The sequence below is a fragment of the Eschscholzia californica genome, unplaced genomic scaffold (assembly GCF_041429995.1).
Source record: "Eschscholzia californica isolate CP2 unplaced genomic scaffold, dmEscCali1.0.p SCAF_5, whole genome shotgun sequence".
Taxonomy (NCBI): domain Eukaryota; kingdom Viridiplantae; phylum Streptophyta; class Magnoliopsida; order Ranunculales; family Papaveraceae; genus Eschscholzia; species Eschscholzia californica.
Genome location: NW_028238472.1, coordinates 34,222,637 through 34,242,646, shown reverse-complemented (window position 1 = coordinate 34,242,646; position 20,010 = coordinate 34,222,637). Strand labels below are relative to the sequence as shown.

The window sequence follows — 20,010 nt, the reverse complement described above, 5'->3', positions numbered from 1 at the left end:
GCTGCTTTAGAGAGCTCTTCTGGAGTTCCTATAAGGTTGATATCATCAACATATACTGCAAGAATCGCGAATCCAACATCTCCTTTCTTGATAAATAAACATGGGCAAACGAGATCATTAACATAACCTTCTTTGATCAGATATTCACTAAGACGATTGTACCACATTCGTCCTGCTTGTTTCAATCCGTATAAAGCCCGATTAAGCTTTAGTGAATACATGGTACGTGGGTTGCCTCCAGGCAATTTAAATCCCTCAATGACTTTCATATAAATGTCAGTATCTAACTTTCCATATAGATACGCAGTGACCATGTCCATTAAGTTCATTTCGAGTTCTTCCAGAACTGCTAAACTGATCAAATATCGAAAGGTTATTCCATCCATAACTGGAGAATATGTTTCTTCATAATCGATCCCTGGTTTCTGCAGGAAACCTTGTGCCACAAGTCTTGCTTTATAGCGAATGACTTCATTATTCTCATTCCGTTTTCTAACGAATACCCATTTGAAACCTCAGGGTTTACATCATTGGGGGTCAGGACTACAGGTCCAAAAACGTTACGTTTTGACAGTGAATTCAGCTCTGTCTGGATTGCTTCTTTCCATTTTACCCAATCAGTCCTTTTCCGACATTCCTCAATAGAATGTGGTTCATAATCATCATTTTCAGTGATAATATCAGTGGCCACTGAAAGTGCAAATATATCATCGATGATTATTTTATCTCGATTCAACACTTTACCATTACAAGCATAATTTATAGATATCTCTTCATTTGGAGATAACTCATGCTCTTCAAGAGCTACTGCCTCTTCTGGGGTTTTACCCACTTCTAGGAGTGTATTTTTCGTTTCTTCTAGAACATTACTTGCTTGTGGTTGGTTTTTCCTCTTCCGGGGAACTATATCTTTAGAACCGATTGGTCGTCCACGTTTCAGACGTGTTTTGGACGATTCATTTGCTGCAGTATTTTTATCTTGTCCTTCAGGGACATCTATCCTTGCTGAAACATTTGCAGCAGGTATATGTGATTTTGTCACTCTCGCTGCGTCATTAAATGCGTCAGACATTTTATTAGCAATCTCTTGTAGATGTATTATCCTTTGTACTTCAACTTCAGATTGATTAGTACGAGGATCAAAATGAGACAAATTTGGTGTAACCCAAGAAAGTTCCTTTTTGGTAACATTTGCTTCAGGCAAATTTACTCCCCCTAATGGCGAGAAAGCTGTCTCATCAAAGTGACAATCGACGAAGCGTGCAATGAAAATCTCACCCGTCAGGGGTTGGAGATATCGAATAATAGATGGTGTATTAAAACCAATATATATTCCTAGTCGGCGCTGAGGCCCAAACTTTGTGCGTTGTGGGGCTGTAATAGGAACATATACAGCACATCCAAAAATACGCAAATGAGATATGTTTGGCTGTTGGCCTTGAACATATTGCAAAGGTGAGAATTAATTATTCGAAGTAGAACGTAACCTTATCAAGGTGGCAGCATGAAGGATTGCAGGTCCCCATGCAGTAACCGGTAATTTAGTCCTCATCAACATTGGTCTCGCAATCAGTTGGATATGTTTTATGAATGATTCAGCTAGACCATTCTGAGTATGAACATGAGCTACAGGATGTTCAACATTAATTCCAACTGAGAGACAATAGGAATCAAAAGTACTCGATGTAAATTCTCCTGCTCCATCTAGACGAATCGACTTAATTGGATAATCAGGAAACTGAGCTCGTAAACGAATTATCTGAGCTAATAACTTTGCAAACGCCTGATTCCGCGTCGAGAGCAGATTTACATGAACCATCTAGTTGATGCATCTATTAATATCATAAAATATTTAAATGGTCCACACTGCAGGTGTATAGGGCCACATATATCACCTTGAATCCTTTCCAAAATTTTGGGAGATTCGGTATGTACTTTCGTCAGGGATGGGCGAGTAATAAACTTCCCCAGTGAGCAACCAGTGCAAGTAAAATCCCTATCTATCAGAAACTTCTGGTTCTGAAGAAGGTGTCCCTGAGAGTTTTGTATTATTCTACTCATTATGGTAGATCCTGGGTGTCCTAGTCGATCATGCCAAATTTTATAAGTATTTGGATCGTGCAACTTCAGATTGACAACGACATATGATTCAACTGTTTTAATATCGGTAAGATATAACCCAGAAGAAAGAGCTTCAAGTCTTTCCAAAACACGCTTCTGGCATGATATACTCGAGGTGATATATAAATTTCTTTATCATTCTCAGACCCAGTCTCGACGTGATACCCATTCAAACGAATGTCTTTGAAACTCAATAGATTCTTCAGGGATCTAGCCGAGTACAAAGCATCCTCAATAGTTATTTTCGTACCACGGGACAAGATTATAGTAGCTCTTCCGGAGCCTTCTATAATGTTTGATGAGCCAGCGATAGTAATCGCATTTGCTTCACATAACTTTAAGGTCGAGAAATATTTTGTATTTCGAAGTATCGAATTTGTGGTCCAACTGTCTGCTAGACAGCTATCTTCATCACCTTTAGATATGTTTCTTCTGGAATCCATACCTTTTCATTTAATAATATAATATAAGATTCAATCCACAACTATTTATAACATAAAAAAACTATTACAGGTATATATAATATATTATCTAATATCTAACAGACAAAAGTTATTATAATATAGCATTATAATAGATAGAAAAGTTAATACACTAAATATTAAACATATCACCAGTTTGGTTTTCTCCTTCAGGGAGATAATCTCCAACACACAATGGTGATCAAGTTCCATGTGGTTCATCTCTGGTGCAGCTTTAGATTTCAGAGATGCTTGGTATAGGTCCACCAAATGTCTCGCCGTTCGGCAGGTACGGGACCAATGACCTTCCATACCACAGCGGTAACAAGCTTCTTCACGAGCTTTGGGAGGGGTATTATTTTTACCCTTTACTTTATCAGGCTTTCTCGCTGCATATTTCTTTGAATTTTTTCTCTTTTCCCACTTCCGGTGGTAAGGGGTTTGCCTGTTTCTCTCCCATTTGTTCGTGCGGGATCCACGTTGGTGGTTTCTTCCGGAACCACGCTTCCCTTTGTAATTTTGTTTCCCTCCATAATCTTTTGACAATATTGCATGTGCTTCAGGCACAGGTACGGACCCAGTGGGTCGAGATTCATGGTTATGCAACAACAACTGGTTGTTCTGTTCATTGACCAAAAGACATGTCAGTAACTGGGAGAATTTAGAGAAACGTCGCTCTCGGTATTGTGACTGCAGGACAATATCCGAGGCATGGAACGTACTCAATGTTTTATCTATCATCTGTTCATCAGTGATAATATCTCCTCCCACTTCTAGTCTGGAAACAATTTTACAAAGGCTGGAATTATAAGCAGAAATGGAAGAAAAATCTTGTAGTCGAAGATTTATAAAATCATTTCGAGATTTTGGAAGGATGACCATCTTCAGGTGATCATATCTATCTTTTAAGATATTCCATAAAGCCAAGGGATCTTCCACATACAAATACTCTGACTTCAGGTCATCATGTATGTGACGTCTCAAAAAGCTTAAAGCATGAGCCCGTAACATTTCATCATGCATTATCCCCTTCTTCAGTAGTGTTCAGGAGATTTTTGTATTTTAGATTCAGTTTAGTTTCGACTGCCCACTCTATGTAATTCTTACCTGTTATATCTAGAGCTGCAAATTCAAGTCTAGCAAGGTTAGACATTATGAAATATAAATTAAAATATTATACCTTTTACTAGACGGAGTAGCGGCTTAGTTTGTTCAATTTTTCACTTATGTTGATTTAGGTAACGGAGCAGAGTAACGACTTCGTTCAGCTAGCTAGAGACTCGTGCTGATAACGTGTTGTAAATTGTCGGTCTATTTGCTTCAATGTGTATCGATATTTGCATGCAACTTAAAGAGAAGGGGAAGAGATATAGGTAATGAGCTATACTAAAACAAAAGAGATAAACTTGAACCAAACTTTATTAGATGAATTCTTTCCAAACCTTTTCCATCTCTTACCAACTTATCTCTTACAAACTCATACAAACAATACACCAAGTACATCTATTTATAGGATGGGAGAAGTAATAGGAAGTTGACACATAACCCATGTGTTGTCACTTGCATGGTGTGTTGTGACCACCAAGATGACACTTTGCATATGGAGTTGTAGAATGGTGACACATAACCTCATGTGTTGTCACTCGCATGATGTGTTGTCACAACCAAGATGACACTTTGCATATTAAGCTCCCATGCAATGACACTTCTCATGTGGAACTACCACAAGATGACACCACATCAAGGTGGCATTATAGGAATGGTGGGCTGCAATAGATATGAGTTTGGCAAGAGGAAGATAATCTTAAAGGCACCCAAAACATATACTAAACCAATAATCTTATGGGCATCCACATCCCTTTGCATAGCCAGTGATTATATGGGCAACCACATACCATATAACAGCCCTAATAATGATATGGTAAAAGAAATGCTCTAACAAAGTTAAGGGGAAACATATTGAATTTACAAAGAGAAAAAGACTCAAAATAAAAATAATTTGAAAACGAAGTGTCAAAAGTTAGAAATACAAGGACCAAACGATAATCGATTACGAACTAGGGAGCAGAAATTAGCCATAAAAAACCAAAAACAAAAATGAAGACTAAAACGAAGTGTCAAAAGTTAGAAATACGAGGACCAAACGATAATCGATTACGAACTAGGGAGCAGAAACAAATTTAGCCATAAAAAACCAAAAACAAAAATGAAGACTGATTGTGGGGATGGAACTCATGTTGTCCAATGCGTAAGAAACGCTCTCCCCCACTGAGTCAAGATCTGTTTAGTGATATAATGGAGGTTAACTTTTTTATTTCAAGAGGGACCTCTACCTCAAATGTAAATTAGCTTTGGACATGTGGGGGCACGTGACCCCACAGGTCCCTACGTCGGTCTGCCCCTGAAGACACGGGTACCTTAAATTGATACCTCCCTTAAATCAAACATAAGCAAAACTACTAGGCCCAAAAAGTATGTACCTAAAATGGATTTCTTGTGTTGGAATTATCATTTTTTACACTAGAATCTACCAAAATATCCATTAAAATCCAAAACCTACAAATCTCCATAGACACTATTCGTGCGTCCAGCATACACAAAATTTAAATAACCCCCATTAAATATCTCAAATTCTTGGGAAATTTAAAATATATGAAAGTAAATGCTCTAGACTTTCGTCCATTTTGAAATGTCCACTGGTAGTTGAACAGGGGATATTTTTTTGTTGAGAGGGAATAGGGGATTAGTGAAGTTGATATCTCCTCCGAAGTACTAAACCACTAACTACCCACTTATTTGTATAAACAGGTTTTGGAGAGACAATTTTAATAAAAAGGTAAAGAAAGCTACAGACAAATATGTTACAACCATGATCGACACTACAATAGTCCCCATTCCTCTCTCTCTCTCCTAGTCTTGTAGTAGCTGTCAAGATTCCCTTATCTTTCCCTCTCTAACTAAAAAAAGAAAAACCTAAAGTTTCAAGAATTCTTATCTTCTGTAATTCTTCTTGATATCTGATCTCACAGACCAAAATTCTTCTATCTTGAATCTCTTACTTTATAAATAAGTAGTACTTTCTTTTTCTAGGGTTTTGTGTCATGGGTTGTGGTACCTCCAAACTTGATGATTTACCAGCTGTGACTCTATGCCGTGAAAGATGTCGGTTTCTTGAAGAAGCAATTCAACAAAGGTATTCACTTGCTGATGCTCATATAAATTATATCAATTCTCTTAAAGAAATTGGTTTATCTCTTGACCGATTTTTTAATCAAGATATGGTTGGATATAATTCTTTACCTTTACCTGTTATTAATCTTCCTCCTCAGAAGAAAGTTGATTCTAATCCTGTTATTACTCAATTATCTTCATCACCCACACCTGTTTTTGATTATAAAAATCATAATCATCATCACTCTCACTCTAGTTCTGGTTCTCATATTCAATTTCATTCTGATGATGAAGATGATGATGATGATGATGAAGATGATGAATCTCTTCATCATTCTGGAAATTCATCACCTTTACATAATAAACAAGAAATTGAAACCCAAACTGGTGGTAGATTTATGTCAATGAATTATATGAAGAATCAAACAACTCAATCTGTTGTTTATCAGCAACGTCCAATGAGTCCAGATACTGTACATATGACTCAAGATTCATCTACTTATTATCCTTATGCTTACCCTAACCAGGGAAACCCTAATCCTTATTCTTACTATAACAATAATAATAGTAATTATCCTCCTGTTTATTCCAATTATGGTTTTTATGGGTCGGCACCACCGGCTTATGGGTCGGTACCGCCGGCTTATGGGTCGGTGCCGCCAGCTTATGGGTCGTCTCCTCCTCTGGCGGTGCAAGCTGGGTCGTCTTCGAAACCCCCTCCGCCACCACCTTCCCCACCTAGGGATTCACCTTGGGGTTTTCTAAACCCTTTTGAGACAGTTGAGAAGTATTATCCACCAGCTACACCTGGTCGTAATTCGAAGGACGTGAGGGAAGAAGAAGGGATACCTGATTTGGAAGATGAGTATTACCATGATGAGGTAGTGAAGGAAGTTCACGGTCATCAGAAATTCAGTGATGGAGGTGGTATGAATCACTCTAAAATGGTGGTTGACGAAATAAGGAAAGAAAACTTGGGGGAGGCGTTTTACCAGGTAAGGCCAAGTGCATCTGCTGGAAAGGAGATCCCGTATGATGTGAATTTGGTGGATAAGGTTGTGGTTCAAACTCGATCAGAGGAGCGAGGCAGCGTGTCTACATCTAAGGCTCGAGGGGTTCACGAGGTTATCAGAGAAATAAGAGCTCACTTTAATAGAGCTGCAGAGTCCGCAGACGAAGTCTCCGAGATTCTAGAGGTAGGACACCTTCAACATCGAAGGAGAAATGCGGTTTATCAAGGTAAGAGTTGTTACCTTCTTTCGATTTATTTCTCTATTTAGCAGATTTTTATGATTCTTATTTTATGTAAGGTCAATTAGTTGATTTAATATTGCAAAAATTAGAAAGATCGTAAATTGAAAATCAAGAATGTTGACATCCCAACCCGCTGAGGCCCAAGTGTAAGTGGACTATAAACACGTCGTCAACTGTGACCAGGGCCTAAAATCAAATATCACAAGTTGCAAACAGTTATACGATGTACAGAATACAGATGTAGGAAACAGAATCAATATCTGAACTTTCAGTTTAAAATTACAGTTTATTGAGAGATTCTATAATTGGTTCCGCGTTTAGATAAATTGATATTTATTATTCTTGAGCATAAGTAATTTGCTTTCCTGAATTTTTACTTCAGCGTCGTCAAAGATTTTGCATTCAATTACCCCTTCATTATCAGTGGTATCTTCAAAGCCTTCTACATCTAAAGACCGGGAATCCTCAGCCTCTGCAGAGATAGCTAGTTCCTCTTACATGGGCTCTGAGGAAAACCAAGGAACAAGTTCATCAAAGATTTCTTCAACACTGCAAAAACTTTACATTTGGGAGAAAAAACTTTATGCAGAAGTGAAGGTATACTCCTTTGTACCCAGATCATTTTAATAGGTCGTTATGCCCCAATGCTGTGGATTGTTCGGTACCCTGATTCATATCAACGAGTTATTATGCAAATGGCGTGCATATGCAGATACCTGAATTCATATGGATTTATTGCCATGCCTTATATTTTTATGAGAAGTGAATGTAATCGAGGGCTGTGGAGAATTTAATTTTCGGATGAGTTACTTATCATGTTATGTTTTACAGAGCGAGGAAAAGATGAGGGTAACGCATGAGAGGAAGTCCAAGCAATTGAAGCGTTTGGTTGAAAAGGGTGCCGAGAATCCTAAAATTGATTCGACGAGGACACTAGTCAGGACGCTATCCACAAAGATAAGAATCGCAATCCAGGTTGTTGACAAGATATCGATAAAGATAAATAAGTTGAGAGATGAAGAGCTCTGGCCAGAGATTAAGGAATTAATTAACGTGTATGTCGGTTTTTTCCTTCTATTTACCATTTTGATTTCCTTTGCTTTCTCATGTTTTATTAATTGGTGACATCTATTTATGGCTTATGTTTCAGGCTAGTTAGAATGTGGAAAATTATGCTTGAATGTCATCAGAGCCAATGTGGTGCTTTAGCTGAAGCCAAAAACTTAGATGCCTCGGCTTCCAACCGAAAGCTTAGTGATGCGAACCTTGAGGCTACATTGCAACTTGAAGAGGGGATGCTGAGCTGGACTCTAAGTTTTTTCAAATGGATCTCAGCCCAAAAGGGTTATGTCAGAGCCTTGAATAGCTGGCTTTTGAACTGTCTTTTCTACGAACCTGAAGAAACTGTTGATGGAGTACGCCCGTTTTCCCCTAGTAGTATTGGTGCACCTCCTATTTTCGTGATCTGTCACCAGTGGGCACAAGCCATGGGTAGAATCTCAGAGGAAGAGGTGATTGATGCTATGTGGGGTTTTTGCATGAATGTGCTTGAGCTCTGGAAACAGCATAGTCTAGAGATGCGTAACAGGTTGACGTCGAGCATCGATAAGGATAAGAGAGAAAAAGTCATAGTGAGGGAAGAAAAGAAAATGCAGAGAACAGTACAGGCATTGGAGAAACAGATCTTTATGGTGTCGGGGAACAAGGCTAGAAGAACTACCAGTAGTAGTAGTCTATCTTCAGGGCTTACCCAGATTTTTGACTCCATGGAAAGGTTCACTGCTAACTCAGTTCAAGCATACGAGGAGTTACTGGTACGTATTGAAGAAGACAGAGGTTCCCGAGAGACAAAAGTTTCTTAGCTTTAAGACTAACGTGTTTGCGTTACAGCTTCATCTTGGTTCTATTTATCCTGGCGAATTAGAATAATGGTTGAGAGTTTCAGCCAGGTGCCACCTCTAGCTCAATAAATGACGATGCCTTTTGGATGGATAGTGGTGCGTCTGCCAAAAACAATATCGATCTGGGGCTTGGTCAAAAGGAGCAAAAGCTTCATAAAAAGATAAGATGACGACGTGTATATACTGCTCCCAGCTATCTTAGCTTGACACAAGTCGCTATTTAGCCTGTGGAGATTGTAATATTTAGTGGTTCTTCATTCCTTTTGTCCTGTTTAATGTACTTGTTTGTACAGAAACCCCCATGTATAACTGAATTATACTTGAAGAAACTGAACAAGGTTGAGGAAAGTTGTTAGTATGAGACCCAATGACAAATTTGAAGTTCTCTCTCTCTACATTTTATCCATCCGAGGGCAAACAGGGTCGTGTAATCAGAGAAAAGAAGTGTCTTACAGATAGAAACGGTTGTTCTTGAACACTAATGTATGTGTATATTTTCTCCATTCAAATAAACAAATAATTAAGAAGTAACTATATTCATATACACATAAATTCATAGTAGTTTCAGGCAACAAAGAGCTCAGCCTTTCCGTCGATGAAGAGGCTCATGAACTCTTCCCCGTCTACAGTTTCCTTTTCGATGAGGAGCTGAGCAAGCTTGTGGAGAATGTCGATGTGAGTTGTAACGAGTGTCATAGCTCTTGAGTATGCCTTCTCCACCAACTCCCTCACCTCTGAATCTACAATGTCAGCCGTGGCCATTGAGTAGTCTTTCTGGGTTGACATCTGCAAATAGGAAGATCATTAAGCAAATTACTCGTGCGTGGGGACAAGAGAGATATGCATGGATCACTAACTAAACTACAGTGAATGTATCACAGTGTGGGTTGCGAAAGCAAAATACACTACAGTGGTGTTTGTGTCATTTCATAGTCTGAATTTGCCCCGCATGACTCATCTAAATCTGAAGAGTTTAAAATTAAGTGGACCCGAAATCAACCCGAATCAGCCATTCACAGGAGTCAAACAATTACCAACAATCTGAAACCTGACTTGAGCCATTACAGACGTCGAGTAAAATTTCAGATCCGACTTAGAGAAAAACAAACATCACCTACATCATTCAAGAAGCAAAACCAAAGAAATAGTTTCATCTATCAACTTACTTGCTGTCCCAAGAAGGGATTCCCACCACCTCCGCCGATGGCAACTTGTCCAATCTTTTTGCTAAAACCAAATCTCTCTACCATCTGCCTTGCCACGCGAGAAACCTGCATGAAGTCGTTTGATGCTCCGGTAGTAACATTTTCAGTCCCAAATATCACTTCTTCTGCTACCCTGCATAGATCACCATCCACAGAAAATAAGAGAGTTTCATTTATGAGCTATGATCTTTAGTTCTTTACCCGTTTTAAGAAATTTTTGTATTATGAGTTATTATCTGCAAAGACAAACCTGCCCCCTAGAGCAACAGCCATTTGATTCTCCAAGTAGCTTCTGCTGTATAGCCCAGACTCAAGTCTCTCTTCACTTGGAGCAAAAAAGGTCAAGCCACCGGCTTGGCCACGTGGGATGATGGAGATCTTGGCAACAGGATCATATTCCGGCATAAGTGCGCCAACAAGAGCATGCCCAGCCTCTGTCACAAATGCAAACATGCACAAAAGTTATTCAAAATTTGATTCCTGTTCGTATTTAATTACTAGAGGAAGAATGAGAAAAACTTATTCTCCTTGCTGGATTCGAATAAGGATTTAATCATATTCGATTCACAATATATATAACCTACTTGCATGTAGGGGTGAATCTAGTATATTATTATTACCATGATAAGCTACCAATTTCTTCTTCTCCTCTGAAACCACTGCATTCTTCTTCTCAGGTCCAGCAATAATCCGCTCCAGTGCATCCGCAATCTCATCCTTACTTATCTCTTTGAGCTCACGCCTGGCTGCAAGAATGGCTGCTTCATTCATCAAGTTTTGCAAATCAGCTCCAGTAAACCCAGGGGTTCTTCTTGCAATCTTATCAAAATCCACATCCTTCCCGAGTGCTTTTCCTCGGGAATGAACCTGAAAATTATAAATAATGACGTTGAAGAAAGATTTGTGTTCAGAGGCCAAATTGCTACAATTAGAAGACAACATGTTCTAAAATGTTTCACTTTCCAGTTAACAATTTGAATTATTGAGGCTTGGTAAAATCCGGAATCAAGCGAAATAGATTATAGTTGTTGTGAAGAGCGTAACAGCTGTGTAACAATGAAGAAGGAAAAAAAGTAATAGTAAGATAGGATATTCCCTTCTTACTGATACTATCTTTTGTTCCACCATTTTTATAGTCTATTTACACTCTTACAGTTCTTGAACTAACCTGAAGGATTTTTACTCTGCCAGCAACATCAGGCCTATCGACAGTAACCTGTCGATCGAATCTTCCAGGTCGTAGCAGCGCTGAATCAAGAACGTCCGGCCTGTTTGTAGCTGCTAAAACAATCACCCCACTATTGCCCGAGAAGCCATCCATTTCTGTCAGAAGTTGGTTAATCGTCTGTTCTCTCTCATCATTTCCACCTCCCATTCCAGCTCCTCGTTGCCTTCCCACTGCATCAATCTCATCAATAAACACAATACATGGTGCCTTTGACTTGGCTTTCTCGAACAAATCTCGAACTCTTGAAGCTCCAACACCCACAAACAATTCAACAAATTCCGAAGCGGCACATGAGAAGAAAGGTACCCCAGCCTCCCCGGCAACTGCCCTAGCCAAAAGGGTCTTTCCAGTTCCAGGAGGCCCAACAAGCAAACAACCCTTTGGAATTTTAGCCCCCAAGGCTGTATATTTATCAGGATTCTTCAAGAAATCAACAACTTCCTGCAACTCCAGTTTTGCTTGATCGGCACCGGCGACATCTGCAAAAGATACTCCTGTCTCTGGAACCTCTTGGAATTTGGATTTTGACCTACCGAAATCCATCGGGCCACCAAGCCCTCCGGGACCTCCAGGTCCTCCTTGTGACCGTCGGAATAAGAAGTACAATCCAGTGAAAGCAAGCAACGGGAAGAACAGATTACCTACAAAATTACTAATATTCAGCTAAATGTGGCAAAAATTAGTGGAGAAAGTATGTATTCTTCCCTCTAATTAACTAGGACTAATTGACATTGATTGGTAAACATAACTATTGACAAACGAGATTAGCTAGAGTTAACTATCAAACTATTGAACAAGAAGATTGAAAATTTAGACTCTCTTCCTTGTGAAACTAATGAGATTCAATTCAATTTGAGGCGTAAAAATTGCACATGAACTACTGAGGTTCATGATTTCATACAGCCATTTAGTGGTTAAAACAGGCATTAATGAAGATTGAAGAAGAAACAGATTACTTTTAAGACTAATTTGTTTCAACCCACTACGAATTTCCTGTCATAACCTAATAATGAAGGAACTATTCAAGAACCCCATGTATATACATACTCATAACTAATGAAATAACAGTAAGAGAAAAAGTACCAATTATACTGAAGAGATTATTGCCAGTTTCACCCTCAGAGACAGAGATATCAACACCATTCATGGCAAGGATATCAATGAGGTCTGGGTCATTTGGAACTGTAACAGAAGCTCGACGACCATCAATGGCTGTGAGTTGAAGAACACCTCCTTCTTTGTTGAACCGAACTCTCTCCACTTTCCCTTTCTTCACTGCATTGAGAAATTCACTGTATCTCCATTGACTACCCTCTGGGAGATCAGATGTTGATTGGGTTTGGGGTTTTGGAGCAGTGAGAAGAAGATTGTCAGATAAAGATGAGGGATTTGAGGAATTGGGTTTGGTTGATTCAAGTTGAAGTATAGGTTGGGGAGGAGATTGGGTGGTGGTATTAATTGTGTCAATTGCTAAAGCTGGTAATTGGGTGGTTTGTAAAACAGAGGAGAAGATTAATGCAGCTAAAGTGGTTTTGGATTGAAGAGTGTTTGAATTGTGGTTCTTGTTGTTGAGAATGGCTTTTGTAATTAGGGTTTTTCTTTTAGATGAAATGGGTAGATAGAGATATGAAGATTTGGTTGATTTTGGAGTTAAGGGTGAGTAGTAAAATTGGGCATCAAAGAAGGTTGAAGATAGAAGTGGGTTGCTTGTTGAAGCCATTCTCTCTCTCTCTCTCTCTCTCTCTCTCTCTCAAACAACTCTGTAAAGGGTTTTACTTTTATATAGATTTTGGTTTGAAGGGCTACTTTGAACACGGAGTTTGAAGGGAATTTAGTGGTGTTGTGTGGGATGAGTTCTTCAACGTGGGCAGTATTGTATCAAGTGTTCAAGTTTAATTCTCAAAGTAGTAGTGAAAGAAAAAGTAGGTGTGAAAATGAAGACTCAAATTTGGTTGGATATCTTGTTGTATGGAAGGAATTTGTGGATATGAGAGAAGGAGAAACCTTGCTCACACCTTTTTATGATCTTTTAAGATCTACTTCTTCTCTCTCTCTCTCTTTATTTTTAATTTTTTTGGACTAGTTCTTAAGTAGACCCCAACTTTATGACCAGCTTCCTGCCTAACCCCCTACTTTATCAAAAATATCCAGATAGTCTCATTTTTCAGTTACCGTTATAAGTCTGTTAATTAGTCATCACTTTTCTCTCCTCCATCTCATCACCTCTCTCTGTCACCTCATCGTCTTCACCAACGAAGGTCGCCGGCCGACTAATTTTTCGGCCGACGACCTTCAAGCATACAAAAAATTATTTTTTGCTCTCTCCTTCCCTCTCTCTCTCTCTTCTTCTTTCTTTTTTTTTCTCTCTCTCTCTCTCTCCCTCCCTTCTCTCTGTTCTCTAGATCTCCAGGGAAGTGGAGTCTTCGCCGGAGGTCTGGTTCACCCTGAAAGGGTAATTGAATTCTCACCTTCTTCACTAATTGAACCAAACCCATTTCTTAGAGTCTTAGGTGAATTTTTAATGGGTTCTGTTAGATTTCTTCCTGTTAGTCAAATTAATGGAACAATCAATATCTTCGATAACAATTATTGGTTTTGATGTTGTCTTCATTAGAAACTTCCTTAACTCTGAATTAGTATTAACTTCAGTCAATTTAAGATCATAAATATCATAACCAAGATAATTAGCCATGGCTGCTATCATACTTGATTTACCTGTTCCTGATGGACAATTGATGCACCCGAAAAGGTTGCACACCCAAGCGGAGGTATCAAGTAGTAATCCGGCAAAGCCGGGATCGATCCAAGGATAGGAAGGTAGTTTGGATATCGAAGGGTCTTATCCCTCGGTCTAGATATTAAACGCTAACTTAAACTAAAAAGGAAAAGAAGAAACATTAATAAGGGGTTTTGATGAATAAGCAATAAAGAAAACAAATAAACTAATTAAACGATAAAAGTAAAATGGGCGAGAGAGATTCGAGAGAAGAGTCGAAGGAACAAGAGTCGGGAGGCAGATAAGACTCGATTCGGGCAACAAATAAGTGATAGAGGTGTCGAACCGGGAATCCATAATGACAAATCTACAACTATGTATGGTCCGATCTAATGTTCCTAAGTATAATCGATGTTCGACTCCTAAGGTGATGTCTATAAGCACTACGTATATCCGGAGATCATACTTAGTCAAACAAACGTCTAAATCGGTTAATCCCGAGTCATCGAAAGTGTTGTCTAGTCGCCTAACTATGTGAAATGCATGACAAGACACATGAAATCATGACTTAGACTACGATCGATATCGAATACTTCGTTTCGTCTATTAACTATGCGAAGTGCTTGACAAGACACATGAAAATACGATCAAAACGATAATCGAAATAAATGAACATCAATTTATAATCAAAACATCAAATCATATTAAATATAATCACGAATTCATCACATTTCATCTCATATAATCGACAAACTAAAGTTAGCTAAATATGGTGATTGAATAAGAAATGGAAAGGAAATGATAAGAGAATCCCCCTTTTCCGATATGGTTCAAGGCTAGGTTCGTCGGAAAATTTGAGTCTTTAAGGTGCAGCCGATCTCCCCTTAGCAAATTCTGGGTTCCCCATAGCGACCACCATCATCTTCTCCATTTATCACAAACCTCCATTAAAGCTAAACCTAGCTTTCTCTCTCTAGAAATTTGTAGCCCAAAATCAAATCAAATCACATGTGAAGCTAGCCAAGGACATGAGAAGTAAAAGCCCCATGGTTTCGGATCAAGAAGGTTGCCGGAAAAATCAGAAAATCTGGCCAAGTTTCCGGCCAAAAATGCATAAAATCCGGCCAACACAAGCTTCTCCCGAGCCGGTAGCTGCTGTCCCGAGCATGTCCGACCTACAGTCGCGTCCCATGAACAGTCCGAGCTACATCCGCACGTTCCCGAGCTTGGAACATTGGACCCGAGTTGCTGCCGAGTTCCGGACAGCTGCTGTTCCGGCCGTGCTGTGAATCCCGAGCAGCAGCTTCCTTGCGTCCCAAGCTGCTGCTGCCGGCTGGTGCTGTGGATCCCGAGCAGCTCCCATGTAGTCCGTGAAGTGTGCGCGTCCCTTAGCCTCCCGTGCATCCTTCCCGAGCAGCTGCCGGCCAAGGCTAGGCCGGCCCTAGTGTTGGCCGGCCTAGCTTGGCCGGCCACCTTCTTCTTCTCTCCTTTTCTCTCTCTAGCAACTCTTTGAAACCCTAGATCTCCAAGAGCCCTCAAACCCTAGCCTCCTCTCTCTAACTCCCCTTCTTGGTTGTTGATGAATCAATCAAGAAGGAAGAAGATGAATAGTGTATTTGACTCAAACCCTAGACTTAGTCAACCTTGACTTTGACTCAAACTTGAGTCCATTGGGTGCCTCCAAAATCTCTTCCTTCTTTCATCTTCTTTGGGCTTGGGTTTTAGACTTGGGTTTTAATCTTCACTTGGAAGTCAAGAGGGTGCCTTCTGGAATTATAACCAAAGGAGGGTGCCTTCATAGAATCCTTGCTTTAAGACCGAACCTCGACTTCTTTCTTTCACAACTTCCCCGTCCGAACTCGGAATTGACTTCCGTTTTCACCGTTTGGCTCGTCTTTGACTCCTCTTCTCATATGGTTTGCTTGAAGTCTTTTTCTCTCATTTTGGGCACATGAAATGATAGTGATAATTCGCCCCCTTTATTCCGAATTCCATGTTTAGCTCCAAATATGGTACCTAAACAAGAAAAACACATAAAATATTATTCATAACACTCGAAAAGGACTAATTAGTCTAAGTTAGGCGCCTCAAATGTGACATTTTCGTGTCACATCAACAATAAAGAAGATTCCCTCTTTTCCAAGCTCTACCTGTTTTCTGATAAAACATTTTAGCATCTGCCAAATCTTTTAAATCCGCAATTACTTCAAATTTCTTCACAGGATCCATAGCTAGTGTATCAAAAGTACTTGGGTGTTTGAAAGGAACATATTTCAATGGATGCCCACGAGAATCTAAAGACCCACATCCACCTCGAGAATTCGTATACAACGAATGATCTTGATTCTTTCTCCTGATCTCATTAGCCTTATCTGTGATGAAATCAAGATATGAATGTAAGATCAAGGACTTGTTCTTCTTCTCAATTTTAAGAATAAACCCTCTTTTTTCATCAGGTAATGGTCTCCATGGACCTTAGCATTGCTAGATCTGGCGACGAACCAGACCTTCTTTGTGAGGGGATGTCCTTCGACCAAAGATGCAATGCGCAAAATTTGTCAGATAGAAAATTGATGACGAAGATCATCAAGCCCGGACGATTTAGGGGTCGTAGTGTTTAGCTAAAAACCAACTACGATCGTCGAATTACGGAGTAATTCGCGGCTAACTTCGACCAGCTCCTACATCGGGTTACAAATAAGAATGTCTATTTCATCGGATGATATAACTAGTGGGATGAGACATATAATCATGGGAGAGTCCCATAAACATGTCTCATAGGCCTAAAAGAAGTTTATGCAAAGATAACACAAAAGGCCGAAAAGAAGGGTATTTGGGTCGGGCACCAAAGAAGGTGATTTGGGGACCAAAAGGGCACGACCAAGCTTGGTCGTGTGGCCCTATACGGGCCTTCCAGATCTGCCCAAGATGGGCTTGATATGACCGACCAATAATAAGGAAATCAAGAAATAGAAACTAGTTTATATTTTTTGTTATTTCCTTAATCTTATTCAAAAGGAGTTTTTAGGAAACCTAATTAGGGTGAGACTCTAACTTAGGGTTCTATATAATGTCTCTTAGGGATTTGAATAAGGTGTGGAATTTCTCAAGAAGCTTTCTTACTCTACAACATCAAGTAAAGAGAGAAAGTGACTTAATTCCCAAGCTATCTAACTAGTCTTCAACAAAAAGTGTTCTTCTAATCAAACCACCATTGGAATTCTAGCTAGCTACAAGGTGGGGGATCAAATTGATCATTCGGGTGTCTTGAGTAGAGGAACAACACTTAGATCTCTTGGTCTTCGCATTCGATTGGAAAGGTTCGACGAAAAACTAACGCTAAAGGTAAATTTTAACTCTTAGTTAATTATTAGCTTATCCATGATGATCTTGGGACCATAATAGTGTTAGACATGAGATATCTGAGATTCTGCTTAGAACACTAGGTGACACCACAATCCAACAGTGGTGTCAGAGCCTCTTGCAAAAAATCTAATTTTTGTTAAGTTTCGGACTTATTCATGATTGGTTAGATAGATATGTCTAAAAGTGTTAGGCTTCAATTTGATGATTTTGAATGTGATTTAAAAGTTTTCGAATTGATTTTCAAAGGTGATGATTGAAAAGAGTTTCAAAAGATTCAATTTTGATTGATTTCGGTATTGTAAAGTGTTTTCAAAAGAATTGTTCTTCATTGACTTTTTAGAAATCGTTTGAAATCAACTTTTGGATTTTAAAAGTTTCTAAATACATGGGGACAGCAACTTTAGAAGCAAAAAGAAAAATAAAATAAATTGGAAGCTGGATGCAACTTAGAAGTTGCTAAAAACTGGTCGGGACGCCTCTAGGACGCATCCGGCCAGTCGCGTGTGAAGTCTCGACCTTCCTGGCCGAGAACTTTCCCATTTCTCTCTTTCTTATTTCGACAAAATCATCGGTCGAAGTACAGCGACCTTAAGTTTTTTCTTCCTTCTCCTCCTCTCTTATTTCGTCAAAGAGCTCCCCTTCGCCGAAGAGTTTAAAGATTGAGAATAGGAAGAGAAAAAGAAAGAAATTTAAAAAAAAAAATAATTTAAAGTCGCCAACCAAACTTTGGTCGGTGACTTTTTGCCTAAAGAAGAAAAGATACTATGGTTTTCACATGTTTGGATATTGCTTCTAATTAAACATAGTCAATTTATTTTGATCGAATTTGGGGTAATATTGGCTTTAAGATGTTTAGGCATTGCCTATAAAGCTTCTCACTTTCAAATATATAAGACATCGTTATCCTAAACTACAAAATGCCTGCAATAAACCTTGGACATTTTAATTTTTAGGTGCATTTAATATCATACTTATGATGATAACATAGGAGCACTCATCAAGGCAATCTCTAGAGTTAAATTCTTGCTATATAAAACGATGACACTCATCAAGGCAATACAAATATGAAGCTAACCACAATACAAAACTTAATTTATAAAACGATGACACTGAAGCCAATTGAAAAATGAAGCCAACCACAACACAAAATTTAATTCTACAAGGAGACTAAACAAACAATACATACTATTCAACCACATTATTACGAACGTCACCTGAAGACTAATTTTGCATGATTACACAAATACAAGATGAAACCGAAACATTAATTCAGTATATGCTCGTGCAAACATCAATTAAGATGCCCACTCAATTATACAAGATGCTGAAATTAAAATACTAATAGGTATATAGGTATAAAAATGTTAGCACACAGTTACAGAATGCAAAATAAACCATGATACTGCTATCTCTAAAATACAAAATACACCAAATTGTAACCTTCAGTCGTTGATCCATAGACCCAATATTAAACCCACCCATTTACTAATTTTGTATTAACTACTCAACCAATAACGATTAAAAATAAATAAATTTAAAACGCACATCAAAATGCTAATTAAGAACATAATAATTATACAATGAACAAAAAAAATACTATTTTGATCCATACTACTCACACAAACACCAAGATACTACATTGGTAAAATACTATCCAAATAAACAAACATAGTTCACACGATTATATGTAAAAACACCAAAATACTAATTTAATGCATAAGTCTGAAGTGTACAATTACATAAATTATTGTTCACACAATGAAAATACTAGTTCAATCTACTAAATCACCAAAATATTAATTTGTGATTCACTGTGGTCACAGATCAAAACACTAAATAGGTTTTGCAATCATACGAAACTTTACACGCAACTATATAAAAGTTAAGGTGTTTTTTCCTTGTTCATTGAATTTGACTTGTTCGAGTCATTTGAAGACTTGCATTAGTCAAGGGTCATTTCACGTTACTAGTCAAAGGTAACCAATCCAACAAGTCAGACATTGCGAGTCAATTCAGAATTTCAGAAACATGATCAGATTTCAAAATTGACTCAAACAAAAACCGAACATCACACACTATTTCTGCACAAAATTCATGCAATCATTGTAGACGGTGAGAAGTCTACGGGTCGGAAGTCAGAAGGTCGGAAGCGTGAACGTCTTCTGGAATTCCAAACGTCGAATTTTTGATTGATGGGCACCAGCAACGTGTAGAAGAAACCTGCAAAAGAAAGTGAACAAACACGAACAAACCCGTGAAGACTTGGGGGACACCGGGATGGTGCCTGTCAAGGGCCCTCCGACGGTCAAGTAAGCAAAGCATTACAATGAATAATAAATGAAAAGCCGAGGGTATAACCGTTGATGTATAATCGGAGAGTGGCTAGGCTCGTAGAATGACCGGAGTTCGAATCTACGGGAGTGAATGATCAGAAGTATGAGAGTAGATGTTACCAGTAGCGTCAAGCAAGAAGAAGGTTGTGATCTCCTCGAAGACGTCTGGAAGCGTCTAGCAGGAAGCGTCGAGCCGGAAGCATCGAACAGGAAGCGTCGAGCAGAAAGCGTCGAGCAGGAAGCGTCGAACAGGA

At 38.9% G+C, this 20,010-nt stretch overlaps 3 protein-coding genes across 3 annotated transcripts; 1 reads left to right on the top strand and 2 right to left on the bottom strand.

The window, feature by feature from the left end:
• The first annotated feature begins 5,152 nt into the window (after positions 1–5,152).
• LOC147538777 (uncharacterized) lies at positions 5,153–9,256 on the top strand. The gene is made up of 4 exons (XM_086641738.1): positions 5,153–6,992; positions 7,390–7,604; positions 7,839–8,062; positions 8,158–9,256. The coding sequence occupies exons 1-4, from the start codon at positions 5,684–5,686 to the stop codon at positions 8,867–8,869; spliced, it is 2,460 nt and encodes an 819-aa protein (XP_086497864.1). The 5' UTR covers positions 5,153–5,683; the 3' UTR covers positions 8,870–9,256.
• A 62-nt stretch (positions 9,257–9,318) lies between these two features.
• On the bottom strand, positions 9,319–13,265 carry LOC147538776 (ATP-dependent zinc metalloprotease FTSH, chloroplastic-like). The gene is made up of 6 exons (XM_086641739.1): positions 12,425–13,265; positions 11,282–11,982; positions 10,734–10,980; positions 10,364–10,547; positions 10,075–10,246; positions 9,319–9,694 (listed from the first exon to the last, which is right to left on the bottom strand). Exons 1-6 carry the CDS (start codon positions 13,059–13,061, stop codon positions 9,473–9,475), a joined length of 2,163 nt encoding a protein of 720 aa, XP_086497865.1. The 5' UTR covers positions 13,062–13,265; the 3' UTR covers positions 9,319–9,472.
• Positions 13,266–13,858: 593 nt separating this feature from the next.
• LOC147538775 (AAA-ATPase At5g57480-like) lies at positions 13,859–18,905 on the bottom strand. The gene is made up of 4 exons (XM_086643002.1): positions 18,803–18,905; positions 16,175–16,531; positions 15,274–15,396; positions 13,859–14,062 (listed from the first exon to the last, which is right to left on the bottom strand). The coding sequence occupies exons 1-4, from the start codon at positions 18,903–18,905 to the stop codon at positions 13,860–13,862; spliced, it is 786 nt and encodes a 261-aa protein (XP_086499128.1). The 3' UTR covers position 13,859.
• Between the last annotated feature and the right edge of the window lie 1,105 nt (positions 18,906–20,010).